The 25673-nt window shown below is 49.4% G+C and overlaps 8 protein-coding genes across 9 annotated transcripts; 5 read left to right on the top strand and 3 right to left on the bottom strand.

The window, feature by feature from the left end:
- Nucleotides 1-6744: 6744 nt before the first annotated feature.
- Nucleotides 6745-7173, top strand: PV10_06432 (uncharacterized protein; the record flags this gene model as incomplete). Its single annotated transcript, XM_016371226.1, has 1 exon — nt 6745-7173. The coding sequence occupies one exon, from the start codon at nt 6745-6747 to the stop codon at nt 7171-7173; it is 429 nt and encodes a 142-aa protein (XP_016223519.1).
- Nucleotides 7174-7539: 366 nt separating this feature from the next.
- On the bottom strand, nt 7540-9132 carry PV10_06433 (uncharacterized protein; the record flags this gene model as incomplete). The annotated part of the gene is made up of 2 exons (XM_016371227.1): nt 7540-7926; nt 8002-9132. The coding sequence occupies 2 exons, from the start codon at nt 9130-9132 to the stop codon at nt 7540-7542; spliced, it is 1518 nt and encodes a 505-aa protein (XP_016223520.1).
- Nucleotides 9133-10338: 1206 nt separating this feature from the next.
- On the top strand, nt 10339-13215 carry PV10_06434 (uncharacterized protein). The gene is made up of 3 exons (XM_016371228.1): nt 10339-10743; nt 10804-11693; nt 11781-13215. The coding sequence occupies exons 1-3, from the start codon at nt 10626-10628 to the stop codon at nt 12606-12608; spliced, it is 1836 nt and encodes a 611-aa protein (XP_016223521.1). The 5' UTR covers nt 10339-10625; the 3' UTR covers nt 12609-13215.
- A 653-nt stretch (nt 13216-13868) lies between these two features.
- Nucleotides 13869-16389, top strand: PV10_06435. Of its 2 annotated transcripts, XM_016371230.1 has the most exons (2): nt 13869-15840; nt 15909-16389. In XM_016371230.1, the coding sequence occupies exons 1-2, from the start codon at nt 14302-14304 to the stop codon at nt 15924-15926; spliced, it is 1557 nt and encodes a 518-aa protein (XP_016223523.1). In that variant the 5' UTR covers nt 13869-14301; the 3' UTR covers nt 15927-16389. The 2 variants fall into 2 exon arrangements, with proteins under 2 accessions (XP_016223523.1, XP_016223522.1); XM_016371229.1 differs by having other exon boundaries at nt 13869-16389.
- A 103-nt stretch (nt 16390-16492) lies between these two features.
- Nucleotides 16493-18443, bottom strand: PV10_06436 (uncharacterized protein). Its single transcript, XM_016371231.1, has 2 exons — nt 17949-18443; nt 16493-17871 (listed from the first exon to the last, which is right to left on the bottom strand). Exons 1-2 carry the CDS (start codon nt 18127-18129, stop codon nt 16562-16564), a joined length of 1491 nt encoding a protein of 496 aa, XP_016223524.1. The 5' UTR covers nt 18130-18443; the 3' UTR covers nt 16493-16561.
- Nucleotides 18444-18462: 19 nt separating this feature from the next.
- Nucleotides 18463-18897, top strand: PV10_06437 (uncharacterized protein; the record flags this gene model as incomplete). The annotated part of the gene is made up of 1 exon (XM_016371232.1): nt 18463-18897. One exon carries the CDS (start codon nt 18463-18465, stop codon nt 18895-18897), a length of 435 nt encoding a protein of 144 aa, XP_016223525.1.
- Nucleotides 18713-18940, top strand: PV10_06438 (ribosomal protein L33; the record flags this gene model as incomplete). The annotated part of the gene is made up of 2 exons (XM_016371233.1): nt 18713-18725; nt 18777-18940. 2 exons carry the CDS (start codon nt 18713-18715, stop codon nt 18938-18940), a joined length of 177 nt encoding a protein of 58 aa, XP_016223526.1.
- Nucleotides 18941-20308: 1368 nt separating this feature from the next.
- Nucleotides 20309-24525, bottom strand: PV10_06439 (uncharacterized protein; the record flags this gene model as incomplete). The annotated part of the gene is made up of 3 exons (XM_016371234.1): nt 20309-22183; nt 22235-23999; nt 24050-24525. 3 exons carry the CDS (start codon nt 24523-24525, stop codon nt 20309-20311), a joined length of 4116 nt encoding a protein of 1371 aa, XP_016223527.1.
- Nucleotides 24526-25673: the final 1148 nt, after the last annotated feature.

Genomic DNA, 25673 nt, shown 5'->3' on the forward strand with positions numbered 1-25673 from the left:
CCACCAATGTCAGTGTACCGTGGACTTACCAGGTAAGGATTGAAGTTCAGTCTCAATGCTCGGAGATGACACTGATGCCAATGACTGTGGGAAGTGCTCTGCTTGGTCCTGACTGGGCGGAGGAGCCGCCACGCCTGCGCTGATGTTGTTGTTCCCAGATCCACTGTCTTGGTTCGGTGGTTTCGGTGCCAGGGTCGTACTTTTCAGAGGTTTGCTGGACCTTGCAGAATATCAGATATTTCCAAAGTTGAAGCATCAGCACAGTCTCCTTACTTTTTAAACCTTCTGGGTGCTAGGACGCAAGGAACATCATCGAAAGTGCAATTCGAGCAGGAGAGACCACCGCGTGCGTCGCAGCGGACCTTTTTGGTTCGACAAACTTCACAAGCTGCGCGTGCTCTTCTGCTTCGCTTTTGCGCCATGTTGGAGATTGCTTCTCCTGGCTCGGAGATTATTTGTGTTGTCGCCTCCATATTGAAGACCTGTTCCCAGGCACCTTTTACAACTCATCAAGCAGTGACCAAGATACATAGAAGAAGAAAAGGCAATATCCGAGGATGAAAGTGAAGTGTCTGTCCTGTGAATGGAGACGGACGGCATTCGCTACCTATCCAACGATGGGTCCTCGATTTTTTACCCCAATCGTCTCCACATGAGAATGAGCGAAGTAGAATTACTACCCCAATACCAATGTCTACCCAGTAAACCTGGAGCGAGCTCACCAGCATGCGGAGGGAGGGTGACGCCCCCCTGTGCTCACCCTCAGCTCACCCTGACAGGAGCGAACCCAGGCTGAGAATCACCATCTGCCACCTGTGTGGGGCCCCGCCCAAACGCTCGTAGCGGCGGAGTACAGGTGTAATCGTTGCCGACGAGTGCCTACGCAGGTTCGCTATGCGTTGGTGACCGCGGATGTGTCTCTCGATGTGAGCCATCCGACCAGGCTGGTCGTTTCCGGAGAAGCTAATAACTAATCGCAGTTCTCAAAGCAGCGCCGTACGTCCACCCCTTTGGTGCTAAGTAGTCATGCCACACCATTACAGGAAAATCAGACTATAGCACTGTGATTCATAAGAGACTTGGCTATTCGTAAAGGCTCGGTGCCTGAGATTCACACAGGTAGGTAAAGTATAGGGAACTGGGATATTGCGTAGTAAGATTCTGTCTGGGTTAGACAACACGAGAGAAAGATCCTAAACTGTACCGACACTAATACCCCGATTGAGTCTTCAGTTTGACTAATCTATGATGAAAATATGCTTGGGAGTCATGAGTGCTAGTTGCGAGGCGTGCTTTGACGGTCCGAAGAAAATCGATAAGTCTGTGCTCCAGCTTTTTGACGAACTTATTCTTCAGGCCTGGTCCGCTTATGTAGCCGCGGCAGGACAATGGGAAGGTATTCTGACCCTCACCTGGATTTTATGTGCTATCAGAACCTCTCAGCAGCAGTCATCTCTAAACTCGCAATACAGTAATCCTTCCCTCAGTCAAACAGCAACCGTCATGGATATGAGTATGGATGGATTCCCGCCGTCAACGGTTTGGTATATTGCAAGCCAACCAGCGCCCAAAGGCATGGCAATGCAGATTGGTGACTTACGGACAACGGTATTGGACACGTATGGCGCCGCCGTAGATCAAGCCTTCTATGGCACCCAGGCGAAACATATGTAATGATCCAGGCTTCACGAAACACCAGGCTGAGAAGTCATTTGATCTGATCCAGGTAGAATAAACGTCGTCTTTGTCGCGCTTACACCTGAATCTCAAGTTAACAGAGCGTTTCTAAACCGAATGGAACTCCACGATGAAGCGTAGATTGTTCTGTGGCATTTCGTAGATTTGTGCACCCCTTCAAGACCAGAAATCCTCCGAAGAGCCACTCCCAGGACAACAGCATTGGAAGCCATGAGGTTCTTCCGAGCCACATGTTGCGACGGCGTCCTTCTCTCAGCTGAGGGAATCGTTGAAAGCGCGCGCATTCCAGGGTAGAGGCTGTAGATATGGTAGTGGGTGCATCCTTGCACTGATAATGATCCTCACTGTCGCGCGAGACCTACATGCATGAGGCCACTGTCTTGCGAGTCCTTCATCTCTTTGAAGTAAAACTCCATAGTGTCAAAGAAATAGATCTCGGAGATATCATGAGCTGCTGCTGAGTTCGTAGACGGAGTATCCTACCTCAGGTACTCATGCTGAAAGCTTTCGATCACGCGGTGATTGAGTTGCTCCTCCTGCCTTTCGCACAAGTCATCATGGTTCTTTTCCCAAAGACAAGACACTCGTGGTAGGCAGGAGCGATAGAGTTGAGAGATGCGTCCCCTTATCTCCTCAGTCACTGCTCTGTTGCTCCTTCTTCAGCAAGATGCTGTTCTTTCCTCATCATCATGCTTGGAAATGGAAGCCATCACTCACCTGCCCTCTTGTGATCCTGCCGTAGAACCAAGTCTGCCTGCTCTTTTGTCTTCTGATATCTCCAGTCTCTCTCTCTTCTTCTTCCATCTCTTCGTGCACCAATTCTCCCAGGAAATCCAAAGACCCTTTGCATCGGTGTCTCTTGTTCCATGTTTTGTCTGCTTCCCCCTTTCTTCACCGTGCTACTCCATCAAACCAGTGTCCATGCTACCTCCTCGTTCTCGGCTTATGCTTCGTCATACACTAGCACGAACGTTCAAGCACCCAAGGTAGGTCAGCATCGCTAGCCAGAATTGCAGTCCTTACGTCAGTTGGTTCTTTAGCTAACAGCTCCCAGCCTCACTTTCCCCAAGAGATGCCACGAGTCCGTCAGCCCCTATCGTCTCTCTGCAGATCACCAGCAGTATTTGAAGTCAGAAATACCAATTGGCATAGGTGCCGCTCAGGAATTAGGTTCATCATTCTTCAAGGGAACAATTCTCGGTGGGTTCGATTCCCACCAGCCGATGAAGACTACATCGAAGGATATCGGAGCCGGGGGGCAATGAAGAAGACAAGTTATATAGTCGGAGGCTGACCCATTTTTTTCTGCTAGATTTCTCCCCTCGATGTCAGAAATACCAATCGGCATCGGTGCCGCTCAGGAATTAGGTTCATCATTCTTCAAGGGAACAATTCTCGGTGGGTTCGATTCCCACCAGCCGATGAAGACTATGTCGAAGGATTATGGAGCCGGGGGGCAATGAATCGAAGGATGATAATTGTCGAAAGTTCTGGATGCGTGACCTTTTATAGCGTAGGTTCGTACAAGAGCTCTCGGGCCTTTTACTTTGGCAAATGAGTCATTCTTTCATATGGGGTAGTAGTCCTGCAGGTATCATGGGAATGCCGAGCCCCAAAGTCGTAGCATATACTCCGCAACGAGGAGTGGGACTTAGATTTGTTTGGCTCACCTAGAAAGACAACGTGATAGAATTTGATCCGGTGTCACTTGAGTTTGTGAAAATGTTGGTTCAAATGCAGAAAAGTCTCGTTTGAGGACGGACTTGTCACGGAGTAGGCTCCTTGACATTTCTTGATTCGACAACCGACCCACCATGCAATTCTTCAGCCGCAATACCATGGTCATCGCGTCAAACATGCGATAGTATGTTGGCAATCTTGCCTATTAAACCATCGGGAAGGAAGTAAATCCTGGTTTGAGCAAAAGGGAGAGTGATGAGTCAGTAAGTGAACGCGTGTCCAGCAGGCTGATCCAAAATCTCTAAGTGAGTCAGTCACCTAGAGTTCGGCATGCACGGTTGATGCCTGGTGTGGGAGGCTGAGGACTTGTAACCCTCCGGAGTTTTTAAAGTTTTCAAACCCCGAATTGATCGTGCTCAAGGTAGAGTTCCGAGGCTTTGTATCCAGTTGAGCCCGTCCCTTTGCGCAGCCTCGACGAGGGGCCGATGAAGGAGTCGAAAGTCGTATGTCAAGAGGCCTTCAGAGAAGAGGATAGTAAGCAGGATGTGGAGAGGTGATGGAGGCGAGTGGGGAGCGGAGTTCGGTATGGATAAAAGCGGCGTGCTTGTAACTGTAGGATGAGAAGCACGTGAGCTTCAGCCTTCAGGCACTTTTTAAGACAGTTTGAAAAAGTCTGGAGAAGAGGACATGGCGCATTCCCCGCCGAGTGATCCCCGCCGAGGCGCTCCTCGGCTTTTGACAGACTTGTGCTTGATGACAGCCTAGAAGACATGGTCCCTAATTCCGGCCCGCGGGGAAAACTGCGACAGGAAGTGAGTTCGCTTTGTCAACATCACTGGCGCCCTGCATATTGTCGTGAGTACGTATAAAAGGAATTCAGAAGACATCATTTCCGTTAGAGTACGTCTCTACAGGCTGATGTTGCAACCGTAATCGGTAAAGATGCCTTCGGACACCCAGAACACTCTATACCAGGCCAAATCAATCAGCCCTCTGAGCATTCCTCCAGGAGCTACGGTCAAAGTTCAAATCATCGACACTACGTCTAGAATCCATGCACCCGTTGGGAGATTCATGACCCCAGCCATCAAAGGACATGAATCTCTTAACGCACCTGCCTTCAGTTTTCTTGTGGAGCATCCCAAGCTTAATCGTAAAATCGTCTTTGACTTGGGTCTCCGGAAAGATTGGCAAAATTTACCTCCAGTGATAGTCAACCAGTTAACACCGCCGGATTGGGTCTGTGCCGTTGAAAAGAATGTCGCTGAGATTCTCCAAGAAAATGGAATCAATGTGGCAGGGGGAGAGATCGAGGCTGTGATTTGGAGTCACTGGCATTTTGACCACACCGGCGACGTGACCACATTTCCCAGCAGCACAACGTTGATTGCGGGTGCAGGAGTAAAAGAATCTCTCCTTCCAGGTTATCCCACAAACCCTGAATCACCCCTATCAGACAGTGACTTTGTGGGACGCGAATATAAAGAGATTGATTTCCTCAAAGAGCCTACAGTGAAGCTGGGTAACTTCCAGGGTATCGACTTTTTCAAGGATGGCTCCTTCTTTCTTGTCGACTCGCCTGGCCACGCTATCGGCCACATGTGTGGGCTTGCTAGGGTAACCTCGACTCAAGAGGGAGATGCTGAAGATACTTTTATCTTTATGGGTGCAGATACTGCCCATCACTCGGCTGCAATTCGTCCGAATGTGTATCTCCCTCTTCCTAAAGCCATAGATCCTTCTCCCTTGGCTAAGAGGTACCCTTCTTCGTGCCCTGGTCACATTTTCGAAAAGTTTCATCCGAAGAAGAAAGGCAACGAGCCATACTATGAGCTGAATGACCAGACTCCTCATGACAAGAAACATGCAGTCCATTCGCTAGAGCTAATGAGACAGTACGATGCGATGGAAAATGTCTTTGTCGTCATCGCGCACGATGATACTTTACTAGATCCTGAAGTCGGTATCGAATGGTTTCCACGCGGCAGCCTCAGGACGTGGAAAGAGAAAGGGTATGTCAATAGACTTCGATGGGCGTTTCTGAAGGATTTTGAAGGAGCACTTGATTCCGGATCAGAAGAGAAGTGATATTGGGTTCTGTCCCAAGTGACATGTCATATGATTCTGGAAGTCCTCTGAATGATCATCGAAATTTCTTTTATCTTTTCGGACCGAGTTTCTTCGAGACTGAAGATAGACACCTGCCAATGTTTGCTCCAATCATGGGCTGACTTCAGTGACTGCAAAAGATCTGAACTCTCGAACCGCGGCGAGGCGGTGAGGCTGAATGGCTTTGATATAGACCCCATCCTCGAGAATCAACCGAAATGATGCAAAATTCTTGAATCTGACCATCACAATAAAGTCCCATGCCTCTCCCTCATGGTCGCCTGCCATCAAGTTTGTATGAGCCTGACCGAGGAACAGGACCTCGGCTGATGCGACGCCCAGTTCTGCCGCTCGCTTTCCAAACTTCTCTCTGTAGATAGTATATGCTTCTACCCCTGAGATGGTGCTGGAGCTCTCCCGCTCGAAATCCGGCTGATATGAAGCGATTGGCTTAAAATTCATCATGTTCAACATCACATAAGGCTTGTCTGCTGGTATGCGAGTAGAAGCCACCTCGAGGTCGCCGAGATAGCCATCGCGACTCGTTCCCATGCTGGTAGTTCACTTCAACAGACCACCCTGCTGCTGAGACTTGAGTACTGATTCGATAATGAGCTGCGAGCTTGCACATATGGAGAGGATTACTGGGTGAAGACTTGACAGCTCCTTGCATGATAATATGTGAGCCATGGCGTTCTGGAAGAATCGGCGGTCATGATTGGACCAATCGTTACGCCGTGGGAGTTCAAGATCCCGTCTGGGCTGAGCAGGCCGCGGCGATTTGAGCCCTTCAGCTTTCACCACCTGAGGAGCCGTAGCCGGGTCCTATAACATAGCTACAATCATACATGGCGGGGAGTGCATCGCAACTACCCCAAGCATTCTACCTCCCTGATGGGAACAATCTTCAATCGTGACTGTTGGACAAATCCGGCAATTTTCAAATTCCATGTACCCGACTTTTGAGACTCCCCGGAGCGCGGGTTGGTGGAAGTGTGTCTCATTCGCCTTCGCTACCGAAGACTCCGACCTCGAAACCCTTTCGACCCATGGGATTGCAAAATTTCTCGACAGCCTGGATAGCACTCGGCTAGCAAGTCTTGTTTCCAAGTACTTGAAGCATTGAAAACAACAATTCATTACTGTTATGCCCCAGGATCTTGTGTTCTTCACACTGCCACTGTTCGTCTTCCATTCATCCAACTCTCACGATTTCTGTCGATTTCTTCAAATCTTCCAACACGAACCACCATCACAATGTCTGATTTGGCAGCTTCCACCGAGAAAACACGCGCACTCGCCAACAAGTTTGTAGAATATGTCACTACAACACAATTCGAGGAGGCATATCGTCTTCTCAACCAGGATGGACAGTTCATCTTAACAGGGCAGACTCCAGCCTCGGGAGTTTACAAAGGATTGGATGACATCTTCGCTCGCCTGGCACCTGCTCTTTCAGGCTACACAGAGCGCCCGACCATCCGTGTTTCGGACGTGCTCGTCGATGGTACTCAGGCATTTGTGAGGGCCAGTGGAGAGGGCAAAGCAACTTATGGGGAGTACAAACAGCCATATTATGGATATTATCTACGCCGTGACGGGGAGGGATTGAGTGAAATCATCGAGTTCTTTGATCCTTTGCAGATCGAGATTGCCTTTTTCAATAAGAAGCTGGTGGATGCTTAAGGGCGTGGTGGTGATGTATTGGGACTGTTCTTAGCCATAGATATGTATGGAACATGTTCAAAGTGTGTTGAGAGAGAGTTGAATTGGGCATGAAAATCGACCACTACCGCATCGAACTAGAATCTCCGTTCGTTCTATTAGACCAATCGGTAGGTATTTACTGAATACTGTTGATTGCAGTATCGGGCAATGATGAGCTTTTCCAAATATATGATAAAGTACAAACTTGAACTATTGATTCACAGAAGGACGGTATCTCCATGTCCCTCGCTGTGAATCTTACAACATCTTCTACCTTCAAATCCCCTCTAGCAGCCAGCCACTTCAGGGCTTCGAAGAATCCTTGCTTTTCCGCAGCATGAATATTTAATTCACCGTTTTGACCTTCTCGTTGTAATCCAATGAGGCCTCATGCACCGATAGAGCCTTTTCATCCTGAGTGTGCTGCTCCACGCGCTCAACCTCATCACCAAACAGTGCAGCGATTTCTTCCAAGGGCATTTGCTTAGTATTAGGCCAAAAAATCAGAATCATGATTGCCATAGCTGTGCCAGGAATGATGAAGCAGAGGTAAAATTTCCAACCGATATTGGCGAATGCTGTGGGTGCAACCTGGAGCCACATGATGTTGATGGCACAGAGAGCTGCTATACCGATGCCGACGCCCTTCGCTCGCAGATGCATGGGGAAGATTTCGCCCAAGTACACAAATTGAACTCCTTGGAGGGTAGCCTCGAAATAAAGGATATAGATCTATACGAGGAATGTTAGGAACAGATTTGAACTCGAGAAAGGTACTGAGCGGTAGGAATGAAACAAAGAACTTACGTAGAACATGGCTACTGCTGCCTTTAGCGCAGCCGTGTTGGGATTTTCCAGTGCCTCGGGGTTTGGAGCGTAAGTAGCCACAAGCGCAGCCTCTATAGCCAGCATGGTGACAGTGCCGATGATCCCAACGGCGAAGAGTTTTGGACGTGAAATCATGTCAACGATAAACAGTGATATCAGACCTCCAGCAAGCCCGGTCAGGATCCAACCGGCCTGATAGATCAGCTGTTTATTGGTGTCGAATCCAAGTGTCGAGTAAATGATAGGTCCGTAGTTGACGATGACGAGAGGCCCAGTCATTTGAGTTGAGATGGTGGTGAGCATAGCAAGAATGGCTCGCTTTCTGTAGCTTGGTTTCCTGAGAATAGACATATAGGAGCTCTCGAGATGTCGGTCATGCTCAAGCTGGAGATGAATCTGCAGAAACTCATCGGCGGCTTCTTCGGGAACACAGAGGCGGTTGAGAGCTTGTTTGGCATCCTCGTCTCTGCCTTCCTTCACGAGCCATCTCGGGCTCTCCGGTAGCCAGGAGAGAAAGCTCAGAAGAACCAACGGAGGCAATGCTGCTATAGCCAGAGGTGCTCGCCACTGACTGCTATCGAGGTCACCAGGGTGAAGCTGTGCGAAGCCGTATCCAATCCAAGCAGCCATGGCCCCTCCGATGAGAATAGATGCCCCATTGACATTGACAAATGAACCTCGAACCTTTGGAGGCACGATTTCGCTTATCCACAAAGTGACGGCGCTGACGATCATACAGGCGCCAGCTCCAGTAAGGAATCGCCCGGCAATGAACATGCCGATATGAACGCTCCCTGCGAGGATTGCTGCGGAGACGACGAGCATAGCTGCCGGGACTGCCAGACCGACTCGACGCCCCCAACGATCGGCAAAGAAGGAGATGAAGAAGGTTCCGATGAAGCCACCCAATTGAAAGAGCGATCCTGTCAACCCAATCAGGTCGTTGGCATCATCCCTCTGATCGAGACCCATATAATGAATGAATGAGGGTTGTGCGAGAGTATTCGAAATGACCATTGCATTGTAGCCATAACACACAGAGCCAAGCCCACCCAGCGCGGTGAACAGCATGTTCATCGGCCGAAACTTATACTTTGCGACGAGAGACATGGTGAAAGGAGTACAAATTCCAACAGATATGATAGGGATGTGATATCCTGGGAGCAGCAAAACTGATCAAGATGTTTGCGAAGAGTTGAGCCAGCGGATGACTATGATCGTGCGACCTGGCAGGTCTTATATACGTCTTAGCTAGACCTCTACAATTTTCTATTAGAAACAGGAGTTTCTCTACTCACATACGAGTCTTGACAGGCGTGACGACCTAGTACAAGTTGATTGGGGAAATATCCCCACATCCCACAAAGGAGCGCGCCCATGACCAATGCTTCAATTTCCGGGGATGTCGTAAAATGAAGACTCTCCGCATTTACTGCCTCCGCAAAAGAGTATACACATATGTAACAAAGCCCCGGTTCGGGAATTCAAGCCGTAGGTTGGCGACTCCTTGTAGTCTCTCCGCGGCACACCGGTACCTTCAGCCAATAGATTTTGGTCTTTGCATTATGGCTGGATAACCAACATAGATGCGTCTGAGTTAGTGAATGCTGATGAAGAGGAATCTGAATCAATGTTCCCCCACATTCCCTCGGAGTAGACTTCACCATATACGATGAAAGAACTGGTTCTGGAATGAAATATGGTGAGCAGGCTGAAAGTGGTTACACAGTGCAACGGCAAAAGTAGATTAATTGACAGGGACGCTGCTTCATCTCAAAGAGGATAATTAATAGCTAAACCAAGTTAATAAGAAAACTTAGGTGCGAGCCAGTCACGAATAATCACGTGGAAATAGCAGGAACTGAAGTACCAGATGTGAGCTTGCTCAAGCAACTGGTCTCGAGGTGGCTGAATCTTCTTTTGATTTTGTCATGATTCTGGAAGATATGACACCTGTCCTTGCATCTCGAGGCGCCCAAGTATTTTGTTCGAATAACCAAGTTATTCCAACAAGACATGGACAACAAGGCCAGAAAGGAGTTGTGTGAAGTGAAATGTTTGTGGCTAGTAACATGCTAAATCCTTAGTGGAAACACTTGTCGGCCTTTAGCGTCTTAGTCCCAAGGGTCAGTGGCGCCTGCCAGCCACCAGCCACCACTGAAAATGTTGACGCTAAACTGTTTTGGGCGTTTCCATCACCTGTTCCTTGACCAACCTCCTCGAGTCGTCACCCAATCCCACACATGAACGAGTCAATTCACTGTTTGCAACAAGACAAATGACTCTATTCTAATCATACGTGTCTCAGTGACTCCATTGATCCTCATGCCTGGCACTGCCGGAACCATGGATATCTCGCCACGCGCTGACGTTGACTTGTTTACCAGCCTCTCGGTTCCTGGCACTTTTTGGTACTTGTACTCATGATCGAAACCTTCCTCTCATGAACAGAGCCCATCCCTTCAACTCACACTGCTGAACTTGACTCATCTCTATCATCATAGCAGCGGCCCATCGCTGCTCATAGTTGCTTTGCTGCTTGTTGTTCCTTGCACTTGTTGTTTTGCATTGTTGAGGGCGTTTGTTTTTGTCGTCTTGCCAATATGTTTTCCACCCTGAGCATTTCCCCGTCTATGCTTTCGATTTCAGCCTTGACCTTGACCTCACTGTTGGTACCTAGTGCAGCACAGACATTCACCGAGTGTAATCCACTCACTCAAGGTCAGTGCTCTATCCCCACTGAGTGATGTATGGGTCAGGAAGAATACTAACATTGCTCAGGTGGATGTCCTCCGGACCCTGCATTGGGTCGAAGTGTCTCTGTCGACTTCACGTCTGGTCCCTCGAGTGAATTCTCTGCTGTTGGCAGCACCTCATACACCTCCGATGGGGCCGCCTTCACCGTCGCTCGGTCTGGCGACTCACCGTCCATCACGTCAGAGTGGTATATCATGTTCGGGCATGTGGACTTTGTGGTCAAGGCCGCTCCAGGCACCGGCATAGTCAGCGCTGCCATTCTGCAATCTGATTGCTTGGATGAGATCGATTGGGAATGGCTTGGAGGAGACAATTCTCAGGCCCAGAGCAATTATTTTGGCAAAGGCATCACGACGACAGGATACAACCGAGGAGCATTCCATGGGGCTTCCAACAACCACGACCAATTTCACACTTACAGCATTGACTGGACAGCAGAGCAGATTGTGTGGAGTATCGACGGCACAACTGTGAGAGCCATGAGTCAGGCCCAAGCCGAACCAGGGCAATATCCTCAGACCCCCATGTATGTCAAAATGGGCGCATGGGCAGGCGGAGACCCGGCCAACGCTCCGGGCACCATCGAATGGGCAGGAGGCTACACCGACTATTCTCAAGGCCCCTTCACCATGTATGTGAAGAGCGTCCAAGTCACGGACTATTCGACTGGTTCAGAGTATACGTACTCTGGTAGCAGTGGTACATGGCAATCGATTCAATCCAACGGTGGCTCTATCAACCCTGAAGGCAAGGGCACGCCAGTCTCTCCGGACTCGGCACCTGCTGTCACCTCAGTGGTTCCTGATAATGGTGCACCACTGGGTTTTGGTAACAACGCCAACCGCGAATCCATTGCCGCAACTCGGACCGGCTATCCTTGGACTGGAACTGCCACGGCGTCGATAGCAACTGCGGTAAGCTCTTCGAATCTTGGGCTTTCGGGTTAGTTTTTCTCCTTGGCCCAGCTCAGCAAATGGACATTGGCTAATTTTTCTCTCTAGAGCACTCACCAAACCTCGGACTCCTCCTGGCCATCTGCTCCAGCTTCGGACTCGCCTTCATCTCCTATAGTGTACACTTCATGGGATGATCAAGGATTCTTGACCATCGTTACGACGGATGCCTCCTGGCTGACCGCGGCAAGAAGTTACGATGAACAAGGCTTTTTAATCACCCCATCTGCTCCAACAATTGATACAGGACTACCCGTGCCAACTACCGGTCCAATCACCACCAATTCAGAACCAGATCCTGCGAGCACCGCGGGTGCGGTTACTGCAGCCCCAACTACGACCTTTGAGACGGCGCCAAACGAGGAAAGCCAAGTCCCAAGCAATGAAATCATCACGGCTGATGCAACGACTACGGCCATCCCTTCAGCAGATGGCACAAGAGTGGCTGAAGGTGACTCTGATGTCAGCACTGCTGATTCAACACCTGTGACAAGTACTACAACCGGCTCTGAGAGTGTTCCCTCTAGCAGTAGTGAATCGAGCTTATCAACTGCGACGCAGACTACAGGCACAGATGCTCAGACCTCAGCAACACCGTCATCTGACTCCAGCAATTCACCCAGTGCCACTGCGACAAGTGCTTCAGAGGTTTCTGCTACATCGACATCATTATCGTCAACAAAAGAATCAATAACTAGGTCCAACAGTCCGACGTCGACCAGAGAAAACACAACACTAGCGACATCGACAGAAAGCGGGGCGTCAACGACGAGTGCAAGCGGCACCCCACCTGCACCCAATGGCGTGGGTAGACAAGGTGGGATGCAACCACTCGGTGCATTATTACTTGGGATTGTGGTCCTTGTCCTTATCTGAGGCTTTATTTATTGACTTTTGTCGATGGGTGGGGCATGGGCCAGGGCATGAGTTCATTTGTCAGCCCACTCCCCTGACTTGGATCGACTGGCGTTTGGTCAAGAAATTCTGGAACATGGAAGAATAGGATAGGATGGCGAGGCTGCGGACAAAAGGCAAAGGCATGGACGGCAGATGATGTTTTATGACAACACCAACAGATGATACCCAGATAGACAGCGGCACGAGCCGTGGTTTGGAAATTCGAACGGCGAACGGCATTGGAGACGAGCCGTGATAGACGAATTAAATGAATAATAATAATTTAAGCATTGGTCACCAGGATAGTATTCTTCAAGCAGTGCATACTGCCGTGGTCACACGAGCATCTGGCTGATGCTGACGGCAAAGAGTTGCAGCAGCAGGTGGAACGACTAAACGATTTCTGTACAGTGATCAGTCTCTAGATCAGTCGAAGATGTGTAGAATAGGGATAGGGAAATCTGTCAGGGTGAGACCACCACGGTACAGGCCCTGGACACTGTGGAAATGAACAGGATATCAAGACCCTTTTGGGCAAATAACGGCATTGATGCTGCCTGAAGCAATTATTTAAAGTTGTTCTGATAGGAGCGCAAACGTGGAAGATGTGCCTACAAGTGTTGAGGATACAATTTAAGTCTAGGCGGCTACATCGGATCAATGGTGGGTGGGACAATGCCCGGAGAATAGAGGCCGGGACGCCGTTAGGGCCAAGATAACCATTAATATCTAATCTCTAATAGGCTTAATCACGGCCGAGGGGCCTGCACACACTATTTAAGGGGAGGCGAGGGGTTCTGGCGGCCATCTGAGGGGCTGTTGAGGCAACAATTTTTTCGCAGTTTGAGAAGAACGAGGGGCAATGAGTTGGAGAGTCAAAGGGGGGCGAGGGGGCGAGGGGGTTTAATAAGCCTCAGTGAAGAGTGGCCCTCGGCCCATTATAATGGATCATGGGCGGCATAAGGTACTCCGTAGGTACCTTGGGCTCCAGTAGTGGCCCCCCTCGGGCCCTCTGACGACAAGGCCCACAAAGAGTCAGTGAGCCAGGTCGGACCACGTCATGGCCGTCATGGCCCGGACTGACTCATAGGCGATAGGTAGGCCGAGGGGCCCGAGGGGACTAGTAAATACTCGTAAATTAGGTTAGGTATGCACGGGCATAGGCTCGTCCGCCGCCCTAGATGCGGTGCGAGAAAAAATACGCACACCCATGTCGCCATCCACCCTCCATCATCCAATCCACAATCCACAATCAACACGCACACATCGAATCAGATCCACCTCAAAGAACTCGGAATCTCACACGGACAGATTCCATGCACTCTGACTTCAATCCACAATTACCAACTGAGTTTGCCTCCAAAATGCCCAAGGACCACTTTCGCTTCCTGTTCGTAGGTATGTAACCGCCATCACCAAGTCTTCTCATTTGTGTACCGTCAACTTCTCATTCCTGTTGACCTTTGACCTTTTGGCCTGGCTTTACTTTCGCCTCAAGTTCTGCCTATTGCGCCTCTTCTTTTCTTTTCCTTTACCAGCCTTGATCCCCTCTTGAGAAACCCTCTATTTCTCTCTTTCTGTCTCTCTCTATCACGCCAACGTCGACCCTTCTTTCCACCTCTCAACCCTCCTCCCACCCTCCTCCTCCTCCTCACCCTCCCCGACCGCCAACATGGCAACCGTCGACACAATCACCGATGTGACCCAGACTCACCCTTACACATGCAACTCGTGTGCTGTCGCCTTCCGAAACAGTGACGCACAGCGGACACACATGAGAAGCGACTGGCATCGGTACAACCTCAAACGGCGACTTGCAGAACTGCCCGCAGTTTCTTCTCAAGACTACAATGAAAAAGTCCTGGCTGCCCAGGCGACAAATCACGCTGCTGCTGCACACGCCTCCTTTGCAAAGTCATGTACGACATGTCAGAAAACATACTACAGCGAGAATGCATATCAGAATCATATCGCCAGCAAGGCACACAAGCTAAGAGAATTCAACGGTGGGAGAGGTTCAAGAGCAGATACCAACTCAGTTGTTGGCTCTACCCTCTCCACCGTCGCATCCGAGACGCCAGATCCAGAGGCTGAAGCCGAGTTCGAAAAGGTGGTTGCGGGAATCAAGGATGCTTCAATCCACGAGGCGTCTCCCGTGTCTAGAAGACCATCCGCTCCTCCACCAGACGCCGACCCTCGACAAGACCACCCCATTTCTCCAGAAAAGCCAATTACCTCCATTCCAATCTCCCAATGTCTTTTCTGCAACTACGACTCCCCCACCTGGAAACTCAATATGGGCCATATGACCAAGATCCATGGCCTATTTGTCCCCGAGCAGACCTATCTTGTCGATCCTGAGGGCCTCTTGAAGTACATGCAGGCCAAGGTTTTTGAGAATTTCGAGTGTCTATGGTGTCACAAACTTCGAGGCAGCGCAGAAGGCGTCCAAACCCACATGAGGGACAAGGGCCACTGCAAGATTGCCTTTGAAAAGGAGGAGGAGATGGTCGAGTTCGGACAGTTCTACGACTTTTCCAGCACTTACTCTGACGCCGAGGAAGACGACTCTGAGGATGAGGACAAGCCTCCGACTAGAAATGGAGGTGTCAAACTATCCAGCTCTGAAGGCGCAGAAGAAGACGGTTGGGAGACAGATTCGTCTTTTTCCTCACTGGATACAGAAGAACTGGCATCAGTACCAATCGACGACCGCTCGACTTCCTATTCACGCCTACACCTACACCGACACCATTCCCATTCCGATCCACGCCCCCACAAAACTCACGATGGTTTCCACTCGCACGCCCATCATCACAACCATGCCGTCTTTTATGACGAACATGAAATGTACCTTCCCAGTGGTCGTATCGCGGGACATCGCAACCTAAGGACATATTACCGCCAGAACCTTCACTCATACCCCACGGCAGCCGAACGCATGGCTCGCGCACAGCGGCTGATCGAAGAAGCCGGATCCGACGCCGAGATGGAAGACGTAGACCCAGACGAGCCAGTGCGCCTTCCTCCCGCCACGCCTCCCAAGAACAGTCTAATGCGCCGAGGCGAAGCTGGCATGTTGGGTGTCACCGCCCAACAGCGGAAAGACGTCAGGAACGAGGAAATAAAGAGTCGCCGTCGAGAATTACGGTCCCAGAATCGATATCAAGCCAGATTGGAGAAGCAGAACAATCACCAGAAACATTTCCGAGTAAGTTTTATTCCTGCCGTACACGTCCATGATAAGGTCCAGACACTAATCATTGATTTTCATTACAGGATCCACTGCTTCAGTGAAGAGAACTCGGATCGGATCAGAGCCCTTTGGTTTTGCAAATCCATTCCCTCTCACAGACCCCGACCAGGATCGACAACGGCACCGTCTCATTCATCAACTTAGCCATGTCTCATTTCACATCCATGCATTCTCAGTATATTGATTGGATGAGCATGCATGCATATTTATTGCTATAGAGAAATAGAGCCTTGAGTTGATGAGTTCATTTCGTGTGAGCGATCGGTCTGTTGTGACTCATGAGTGATACGAAACACTGGATCAACTCAGCCATGTTCTGGCTGCAAGTGCAACGGAACGGAGGCTGGATTCCTCCACTATTGATGAAGCATTACTTTCTGGTCCAGGGAGAAAATGAGAAATGAGAAGCCACCTTGAAGATGGCATTGAGAATAGGGTATGGGGAATAGGGAATTAACATCATTCCTCGTATATAGGAACAACGCTTTTTGCGTCTATTACGTGTCTCCTTTTCTCTATTTCCCTACGTTTTCGTTCCCAGCACCGTGATAATATCCTTCCACATCCCCTCTCCTCTCCTCTCCTCCCCTTCCCTCCCCTCCCCTCCCCTCTACTCATCAAATAAATCCATCTCATCTCATCCCATCCCATCCCATCCAACCCAACCCACCACCTCTCATCGTTGACAAGTAAGTACCCTAAAGTTCGCATTCATATTGCCCTTCTTCCATTTCCCCACCATCCACTTAGACCCCAACCTCCATCTCCATCTCCACACGACACTCCACCCACCAAAAACAAGACACAAGCCTGTAAAAACAATCAACGCACCATATTCCGTGGCATAACCACCACGACTACCAATTCCACTCGTACTGCTCTTCAACAACGGCACACCCACCAACCCACCCATCACATACCCCACACCTCTCGCCCCATTCAACAATCCATACACCACACCTGGATCCACGGCCTCATTCCGGTCCGCTGCCTCGCGCTCCATCTGTTTAATCACGGCCCCCCACGTCGCGCTGTACGCGCTGGCGAAGAAGCCGAAAATCAAACTGAACACCAACAGTAACGGCATGCTACTACTCGCAGAGGATGTGGAGGATGCAGGGGCCAGACCCCAGAGGAGGAAGACGGCGAGGCCGGATGATGCGGACGAGATGAATGTGACGGTGCTGGCGGAGCAGGGGAGGTAGGGGTTGTCGCTGAGGTAGCCGAAGAAAGAGGAGGAGACGATTCCAGGAATACTGAAGAGTGTGAGCATCAGAGTGGCCATGGTGCGGGAGAGATGGGTGGTGGAATGCGCGTAGAGAGGGAGATAGGTTTGAGGAATTCCATAGCCGGAGGATTGGACTAGTGTGGCGACACTGTAGATGTAGATGGTGCGATGGTGGAGGAAGGACCAGGCTGTGCGACGGGGATGGTGGGGTTGTGATGGATGGGTGGTGGTAGAGAGGTGGGAGAGCGGGAAGAGGAAGAGGAATAGTGACAAGAGACTGCTGAGGGTGACGATTCCGGTCCAGATCTGCATTGTGATACGCAGACCGTATTGGTCGAGTAAGGTTTGGAGAAGAAATGGACAGGCAGATCCGACGATGTTTTTCGATGATAGCACTACTCCATATGCCACCGCGCGATGATTGCTGGTGAATGTCTCGCCGAGATAGAGGGTTGTAGGACTGTATAATAAGGCTGAGCCGAATGCGGCCAGAACTCCTTGGGTGAGGATGAGTTGCCAGACTTTGTTACTGTATGAGGACAGTAAGAAGCTTAGTGCTGTGAGAACCACGCCTATTATTGCAATTGAATAGCGGAGACGGGCGTGGCGAGTACTCAGTGCTGAGAAGAGGATGGGCATGGACAGGTAGATGACTCCATTGGAGGTTGTTCCGATGACACCTGTACCGCCATTCGAGCCGGATAGTGGCCATGAGTTGGAATAGTATTCCTGAAAGATGCCATAACTCATTGAGAAACCTGGTTCAGGTCAGTACCTAGTACCTCAGTCTATGTGGGGGAGAGAATGGAATGAATCGCGAGAAACAGGAGCATACCCCAAATCGGTAACTGTAACAAACAGGATCCAGTAAGGACACAAGCTTTTCTTTTATATGAATCATCCTGAAAGCGAGGAGGTGATCCTTCTGATAACATGACTTGATCGATTTCTACTTCTGTCCTACCTGTTTGAGGAGAGTCCACAGATTGGAGCTGATGGCTTTCGTGACGAGACATGGTGGTTCATGGAGATGAGGAGGTGTCAATGAAAAGAAATCAAAATATAATAAGATCATATAGACAAGTCATATAGACATGTGAGTCACGCCAAAAAAACCAGGGCAAAGTTTAGTATTTGAGAGTTTGGAGGGGTTGTTGATGATCGCGGGCTTCGTGCCGATAGCGCCGAGGGTCATCTGGAGATTGCGTCACGTTGGATGTGGGTTGACGACAAGGGTCTGAGTGAGTTGAGCTAATTACATCAAGTTTCATCTATCATTAGACAGACTTTATGAGTAGATGAGCCATTTCTTGAGGTCTTGAGGTAAGTGGATGAAGCAACAGATATAGATGGGCGTTGAAGAAGAGATGATGTTATATACTAAGTTATGTCGGAGGTCGGAGGAGGTGGATCTGCCCAGTCATAATCCCACTAATCCTAAAAAGGTCATCCAGTCTTGGCATTTACAGCTTGCTCTCATTTCCCATCGCCGCGACCTCTCTCGGATGCTAGCAGCAACAATTTCTCGCAGCACTTCTCCGAATTCAACGGTACAACAACTAATTCCCCATCACCCTCTCTTCCCCCCGAACATTTCCAATGGCGAAGAAACGTACGTCAAAATCCCTCAAACTCCCCATTCAAAGCTAACACCACACCCCAGAAAAATCCCGTACCATCGCTGTGCGTCTGCTCAGCATGGCCATGACTGGCTACTACCGAACCTTGATCCGTCCACGAACTTCCCGACCTTTGAGTATGTTGAAGTACGATCCGGTGGTTAAGAGACAGGTATTGTTCTTGGAGCAGAAGCGTGGTGGTCGGTAAAAGAGAAAAGGTGTCACACAGTCAGTACCTGTCAATTGGTACAAATATTTCCTCGGTCATGGTCGTGATCACGACTAGACTGAACGGCAGGTCGGTGGGAAAGAAGAAACGAGGTCAACGGAAAGCCTGTCCATGTTAGGAGACAAATGGAAGATCTCGTCGGGCACCCTTACCATTAATCATATTTAAAGACAATGAATGAGACGACGGACGGACAGACTGGCCTTCTCCAACAAGGCAGGCGCAATACAGCACTACTACCAGCTGAGATGGCAGGCGCGATGATACTCAATACTGTCCCAATAAAAAGGACATGATTCTCTCGCTGATCATCATCATCACCATCATCATCCTGCTGCTCCTGCGTCAAGGCCTCGAACAACATCATCAACCACATACAACATCATTTACAAACACACACTTACCCGACCATTTATCACCCATCAACATCTCTTCTGCACTAAGGACCACCATTTTCCTCTTTCCCTGCCACCCAATATCTCAACTCTCAAAACAACAGCCGATTCTGGCTCGACAACATCCCGTTTCCAGACCACAACCAACCATTCAACCACTCACCCATCCATTCACCCATCCATTCACCCATCCATTCACCCACCTCCCACCTCCCGCCGCCAAAGTCCACAACCACAGAAATGTCTACCTCAACGCGTGGACCATACTCAAAGGTCAACTATTTAATGACACGGCGCGGCTATCACGACTTCCTCGTCTTCTTCCTTCCACTCCTAGCCATCGCTGCTACCTTCGGCTGTCCTCTGAATATTGTTCAGCATGCGATTGCTATGTCTTATACCATGGTTTATGCTTGTTGGGTGGTTCATTTCACGCTTGAATACCTTCCTACCTTTCTCAGACATTGGGTGAGAAGATGAGAAGGATGGTTGTTCGTATGAGGTGTGAGAGAGTGACGAGGTTTATCAACTGGTTGTGGAGTTGATTGGTTTGGGACATTAGGAGTTGCACAGAGAAGATGACGAGTCTCAATCAAGGGGCGTGCAATACCTCAACATTATTTTCGCTTGGGCCGCCTCATCCGCCTCAAACTTGACGGCAAGATCCAGGCCAAGATACAGTGATCATCGAGTCTTTATACTAATAGTGTACGATATCTCCGATGATAGATAGAAATAATTTCACCACGGATACATTCACCATGTCCTGCTTCACCTTTTAGAATCTTTTCAAACCTTCCACAAACATCATACTCGTTGTACCATATCACCTGAATGTGATGTCTCCCATGCACTTCTTCACCCCAGATGGCAATATACTCTTGAATAGTTCTCTTGTCTGTTACACTTAATTGTGTCTGCTGCACATTCCCTGGGAGCACTCATCAACATCTCATGTAGCTGCAGAAAATCTGGCCGAGTACTTGTCCTGGCGCGACCCTTTCTTCGCAGCTCTGGCTCCTTTTGGATTTCTGTCCGGAGCAGGCGCATTGGTGCCAACAATACTGCTTCTGCGAAACGTGAGAATAGTCCTTTTGGGGCTCTTCTTGCTGGTTTTCACATCGACTTGAACATTACTAGCACCATTGCCTTTCCCATTCGCCGATGTTCTCTTGACACGTTTGGTTGGTTGGTCTGGTGTGACAGTGGCCTCTTGATGATCTCCTTGTCGTTTCACCGCAGAATTAGGTTGATGACGTTCACGTGGCCGCGATGGAGTAGACACTCGGTCGACTTCAAAATCAAACCCTTCCTCAGACCCCGCCATCTTATCTTTTCTCGCTAAATGTGAGCTGCGGAGTCGTCTCGGAGAGGTCTTCTTCACCTTTTCTCGACTTCTGGCATCGCCTATTGCCGAGTCAGGGAGGTAGTATGAATTGCTCTGGTTCAAACGTGATTTGCTCGTGGTATCAGATTGTGTGCCGTGATCCAAAAGCATCTGATCAATCGAACCATATGAGCTCGAAGCCGGTCGCTGTTTGAGACCTTGACTGTCCACAGGGGCCGAGGTCGGATTCGTGGGATGCGTGTCAGGTGCTACTGGTGTTGCTTCGGTCAAAGGAGTAGTCATGTTCAAGATAGCGTCCAGGAGTTCGTCATCGATTTCTGTCAAAGGGGACACTCCTCCGTTGGCAGTCAGCTCAAGCGAGGGCGCAGTCTTCTGTTTGGGGTAGGACTCTGGTGGCATCTCCTTGAAAATCTCTTGAGACTCCAGCTGCGTCTCTGTGATGATGCTGAATGTGCTCTGAGGCTCTCGCAAATCTGCCTGACTTTGGTCCGGAAACGTATCGTTGATCAGGCCTGTGGCTTGGATAGGGTCTTCATCTTCGTGTAAAAAAGCGTTTACTCGTTGTATGTGTTTCGGGCCAAAGCTGTAACTAGAACGATCTGCTGCTCTCTTGAGTGGAATTGTGGGATGGGCTGTTGGGACGATCTCAGTGGCTCCAACGGAGGCAGCTTGATATTCTTGACTTCGAATCTGACTTTGTAAGAGCGCGATCTGGTGATTCTTCCGATCAGCCTCCTCCTTCAACTGTGAAAGTTGCATTTGCATGGTAGGCCACTCTGCTACCTCCCTTTTGAGTTTTTCAATTGTTACGTCTCTTGCGTTGATGGCTTCTGTAAGTTCTTCGCTCTGGCGGCCTAGTTCACGAGCAACCTTCAATTCATCAATGAGTGCAGACTCTGCAGCTCTTAAACGGCTGTTATTGTGCTCAAGCTCGGCCACTTTTTCGAGTGTTTCCCGAGATTCACATAACATTTGCTCGAGCTGACAGATCTCTGCTTCCTTTAAACCCACTTCAAGTTGTAGATCTTGCTTGGCCTGACTGTCTACCTTTAGATCCTCAATCACACTGTGAAGTGCCTCTGCTTCGCTAAGTTGTTTCTGCAGAGCTGTCACTTGCGAGTTCAGATCTTGTACTTCTAAGGTCAGTGTCTTTGCAAGTTTTTCCTGCCTTGCGGCATGCTCTTTGGACGAGCGTTCTTCAAGACGTATTGCACTGATGGTGGAATTGGCTGCGTCGAGGTCATGCTGTATCTTGGACAAGGAATTCAATTGAGCCTCTGCGGTGTGTACTCTAGCCTCGCTCTCAACAAGTCGAGTTTTCGTCGCTTCGCACACCTGTCGAGAGCTTGTCAAGTCGGATTCGAAAGTCCTCGCCTTTGTCTCCCAGATGTCCTTCTGTGACTTCAGTAGCTGAAGTTGAGCGGCGGACTGTTCATTCTTATCAACACCTTGTTTGAGTGCCTCTTGAAGCTCATCACACTACAGGAGACTTTAGTTGCTTTTCGCCTTCACATAGAAGATGGCCCATACCTTTGTCAGAGCATCAGTTCGGCTCACTTTCATGGCATGGAGTTCATTTTGTGCCTTTTCAACTTCCTGCCTAGCACCCTTTTCGGCTGTCATTGCAACATTGAGTTGCATCTCAAGGGATTTGATCCTTGCGCAGTCAATTTCCTTTCGAGATTCGAAGGCTATCGCGTCTGAATTGACCTTCTGAAGCTCTTGTTGGCACGTTTCGAGTTGCTCCGTAAGATTCTTCAGCTGCTCTTGAGTGCGATCAGTAGCCAGCCGTTTGATGCTTCTTTTGTTGCCTATGGTTTGAGTCAGGACCTGTTTCAGAATATCAATGCTTGTAGTTGCTTCTGATGCTTGTTGCTTTAGGTGATTATCGACATCTGCTGCATGACATTGTTGGGCAGAAGTGAGACGAGAGGAAGTGGCATCCAAACTCTGCTCCAAGGAATCGAAGCGTGAATGCAACGCTGCAGATAGAATCAGTGGACTGTCTTCAACTGACTTGATCAGATCCACGAGCTGGTCTTGGAGGTGTGACAGATCTGACTTTGATGCTAGTTCCTGGGTGAGAGATGCTTCACACCGTGCGAGAGAGTTCATGAGTTTGACGTGTTCTGTTTTTGAGGAATGACAGCTATCTTTGAGCATTGTTACAGCCTCAGAGATCATTTTTAGATGACCACTGACCCGCTGATTGTCTTGTTGGTATCGATTATCATAGGAGCGCTTGTGTCGTTCCATCTGAGAGATGTATCCCTCGAGTTTCTCGCTTCTCGCTTGCTCTCTCCGAAGTTGTTCAGTCTTGGCCATGATAAGACCTTCATTTTTCCACGATTGCTCTAGAGATTCTTGTGCTAAAGTCTTGATGTCGACGATCGATGACCGGAGGCCCGTCATCTGACAGGATGCATGCTCCTGGGAATGTTGCAATTGCTTGATATCGGTCTTCAGGGTATCCTTGTCCTGTGATATCTCGGCGATCGAACGGTTCAGATGGTTGGATTGTGTTTGAAGAGCTAGACAGTCGGCGTTGGCTTCGATTGCCCATTTTTTGAGCTTGTAGTACTTTTGCTTAAAGCACTCAAGATGCTCGCTGATGGTTTTTTGTTTCTCATCAGATGCTATGTATGCTTGGGAAGCTTGATGAAGTTCGGTCTGTAGCTCCTTGTTTTCTGCGTGTAAGACAGCATAACTTTCCTGCAGTTCTAAAAATGTTGTGTTCTTCTGGTGGTTTTCTCTGGCACGAGCCATGAGAAGGTAGAGTAAGTCTTCCTCAGACGGCGGTGGTGCACACGCAAAAGCTCCTGTGTTTGTATGAGAAGGCTGGGTCTTCGGAAAACGCTGCTGTCTTGATCGTTTCGACACTCGCGAATCACAAACCGCTCGCCCACGAGAAGTCCCGGACACTGTTCTTGGAGTATAGATTTGAGGAGCATCTGCTGCCTCGGAAGCCCTCCTGGATATGTCTTTGAAGATTGTAGGCTTGTCGGCCATGGGAGAAGATCTTGGTTCAGCATCGGCACTCACCGTGCTGAACGCATCAGCCGTCATGGGAGGGAGACCTCCGGGGCGTTCAAGAGCCGGTTGTTGAATGGTTTCATCGACTGTGTATTCTTTGTCGGATGAGCAATGCTCAGATATTGCGGGTGTTGGTCTTGACAGATTCGAGGGACAAAAGCTTGCTCCCAGGACTCGAGGATGATGACTCGTGTCTTGTAGATTGGGTTCTCCAAGGGTGAGAGTATGTTCTTCGGTTGTCACGGGCTGGACATGTTCCGCACTGTGAGGGTTTAGTGTTTAGGGCCAATCCTTGAAGTGAGGGAGACTCACGGGACGTGAGCAGGGATGTAGCCTGCATTGGCATTGTTGCCTTCCGGCTGCTTGTCATCCACAATGGACGGTCTATCAGTGTGTGTGCGTTGGTGGGCATAACTTGTTGGCTTTGGGGCTTGCCTCGGCAGAAATGCAAATTCCAGGAAACCAATACCAGAATCATGGTTCGTAGGCCGAGAGATATGCATGGTATTCTGTAGTAGAGACGGTTCTGTGACACTGGTGCTAAAAGTCTTGGAAAGAAGTGACTTTGCCATAGGCGTCTCCTGAAGTGCGTCCGAACCATCTTCTACTTCTTCTGCATTGGCGTGGTGATTCAGCTCTTGCTTCTCATTCCCTTCGAAGAGCTGAAAATTGGTAGGACTAGTAGTGTCTTGAAGTAATGCAGGCTCATCGATGCCGGTACCAGGTAGTTCGTTGGGGCCATCTGGTGAATGAGGCGAGGTAGGAGGTTTGGGTATATTGGTCATCATGGCTGAATGCATCACAAACGGCACGATCTCGGCCTCAAATGTGGTTCCAGGGACAAAAGAGAGATCACAACCCAACTCTGTATAACAGCATTCGAGACTTTTGCTTATGCCAGGGCCACGACTGGAATATGAAGTGACTGTAGAGAACAAAAGAACAGAAAAAAGAGGTGAAGCTGCATCTGGAAAGTCGAAAACTAGGAAGGGATTGTGAGGGAAGGAAGAGCTCTTGCCATCACCATCGTTCCTACCCATCTTCATCATCTAGACACGTGACTGTGTGGTATAGATCAGAGATCTAGAGTGAGCTCTTCCAGATACGACGATATTCAGGTGTCCGTCCAGGAGTATCTCGCTGAGCAATAGCAGTCTTGAAGCCTTTCGTGGCGGCCGTTTGCTGAAAGGCAACACCTTCTGGTGAGTTTCTCGTCAAGCCATCAAAGATAGTAGCCAGCTGTTGACTCCGCTCCACTGATCCTTCGATGATACTGTTGATGACTCTTTTCTGCATCCACAGCTGATTTACTGGGACAGTTTTGATACGATTGACTAGCAATTGGACAGTGTGTTCAAGTTGATCTGCGGGGACAGCTTTCAAAACCAAACCCATCCTTTCGGCCTCTTTGCCTGTGATCAGATCTCCAGTGAATAGCATTCTCTTTGCCTTTTCAGGACCTAGACGATACGTCCACATGGCGGTGGATGGGCATCCCCATACTCGGGTAGGAGTATATCCAATACGGGCATCGTCAGCCATGACGACTAGATCGCAACAGAGGGCAATGTCACTTCCTCCAGCGACGGCTGCACCGTGAACTTGTGCAATTGTGGGTTTGTGGCTTCGGAAGAGCTCGGCGAAACACTCGGTGTACTCTTTCATCAATTGGTAGTCGATGAATGGATCGTAACCCTGGCTCACATCCTGACTGCCACCAGTCACTCCTCGCTCAGCTGCCTCAGCGCTGACTTCTAGGTCATAGCCACCACAAAACCCTTTTCCATTTCCTTTGATGACGATACAGTGGATCTTGTTGTCTGAATTTGCGAGCCTGACGGCGGCGCGAATCTCGACTGGAAGTTTAGGTACGATGGCATTGAACCGTTGGGGTCGATTTAGCGTTATGGTGGCAACCTTGCCATCTTCAGAAACC

Source organism: Exophiala mesophila, assembly GCF_000836275.1.
Source record: "Exophiala mesophila strain CBS 40295 unplaced genomic scaffold supercont1.4, whole genome shotgun sequence".
In the NCBI taxonomy this organism is placed as follows: domain Eukaryota; kingdom Fungi; phylum Ascomycota; class Eurotiomycetes; order Chaetothyriales; family Herpotrichiellaceae; genus Exophiala; species Exophiala mesophila.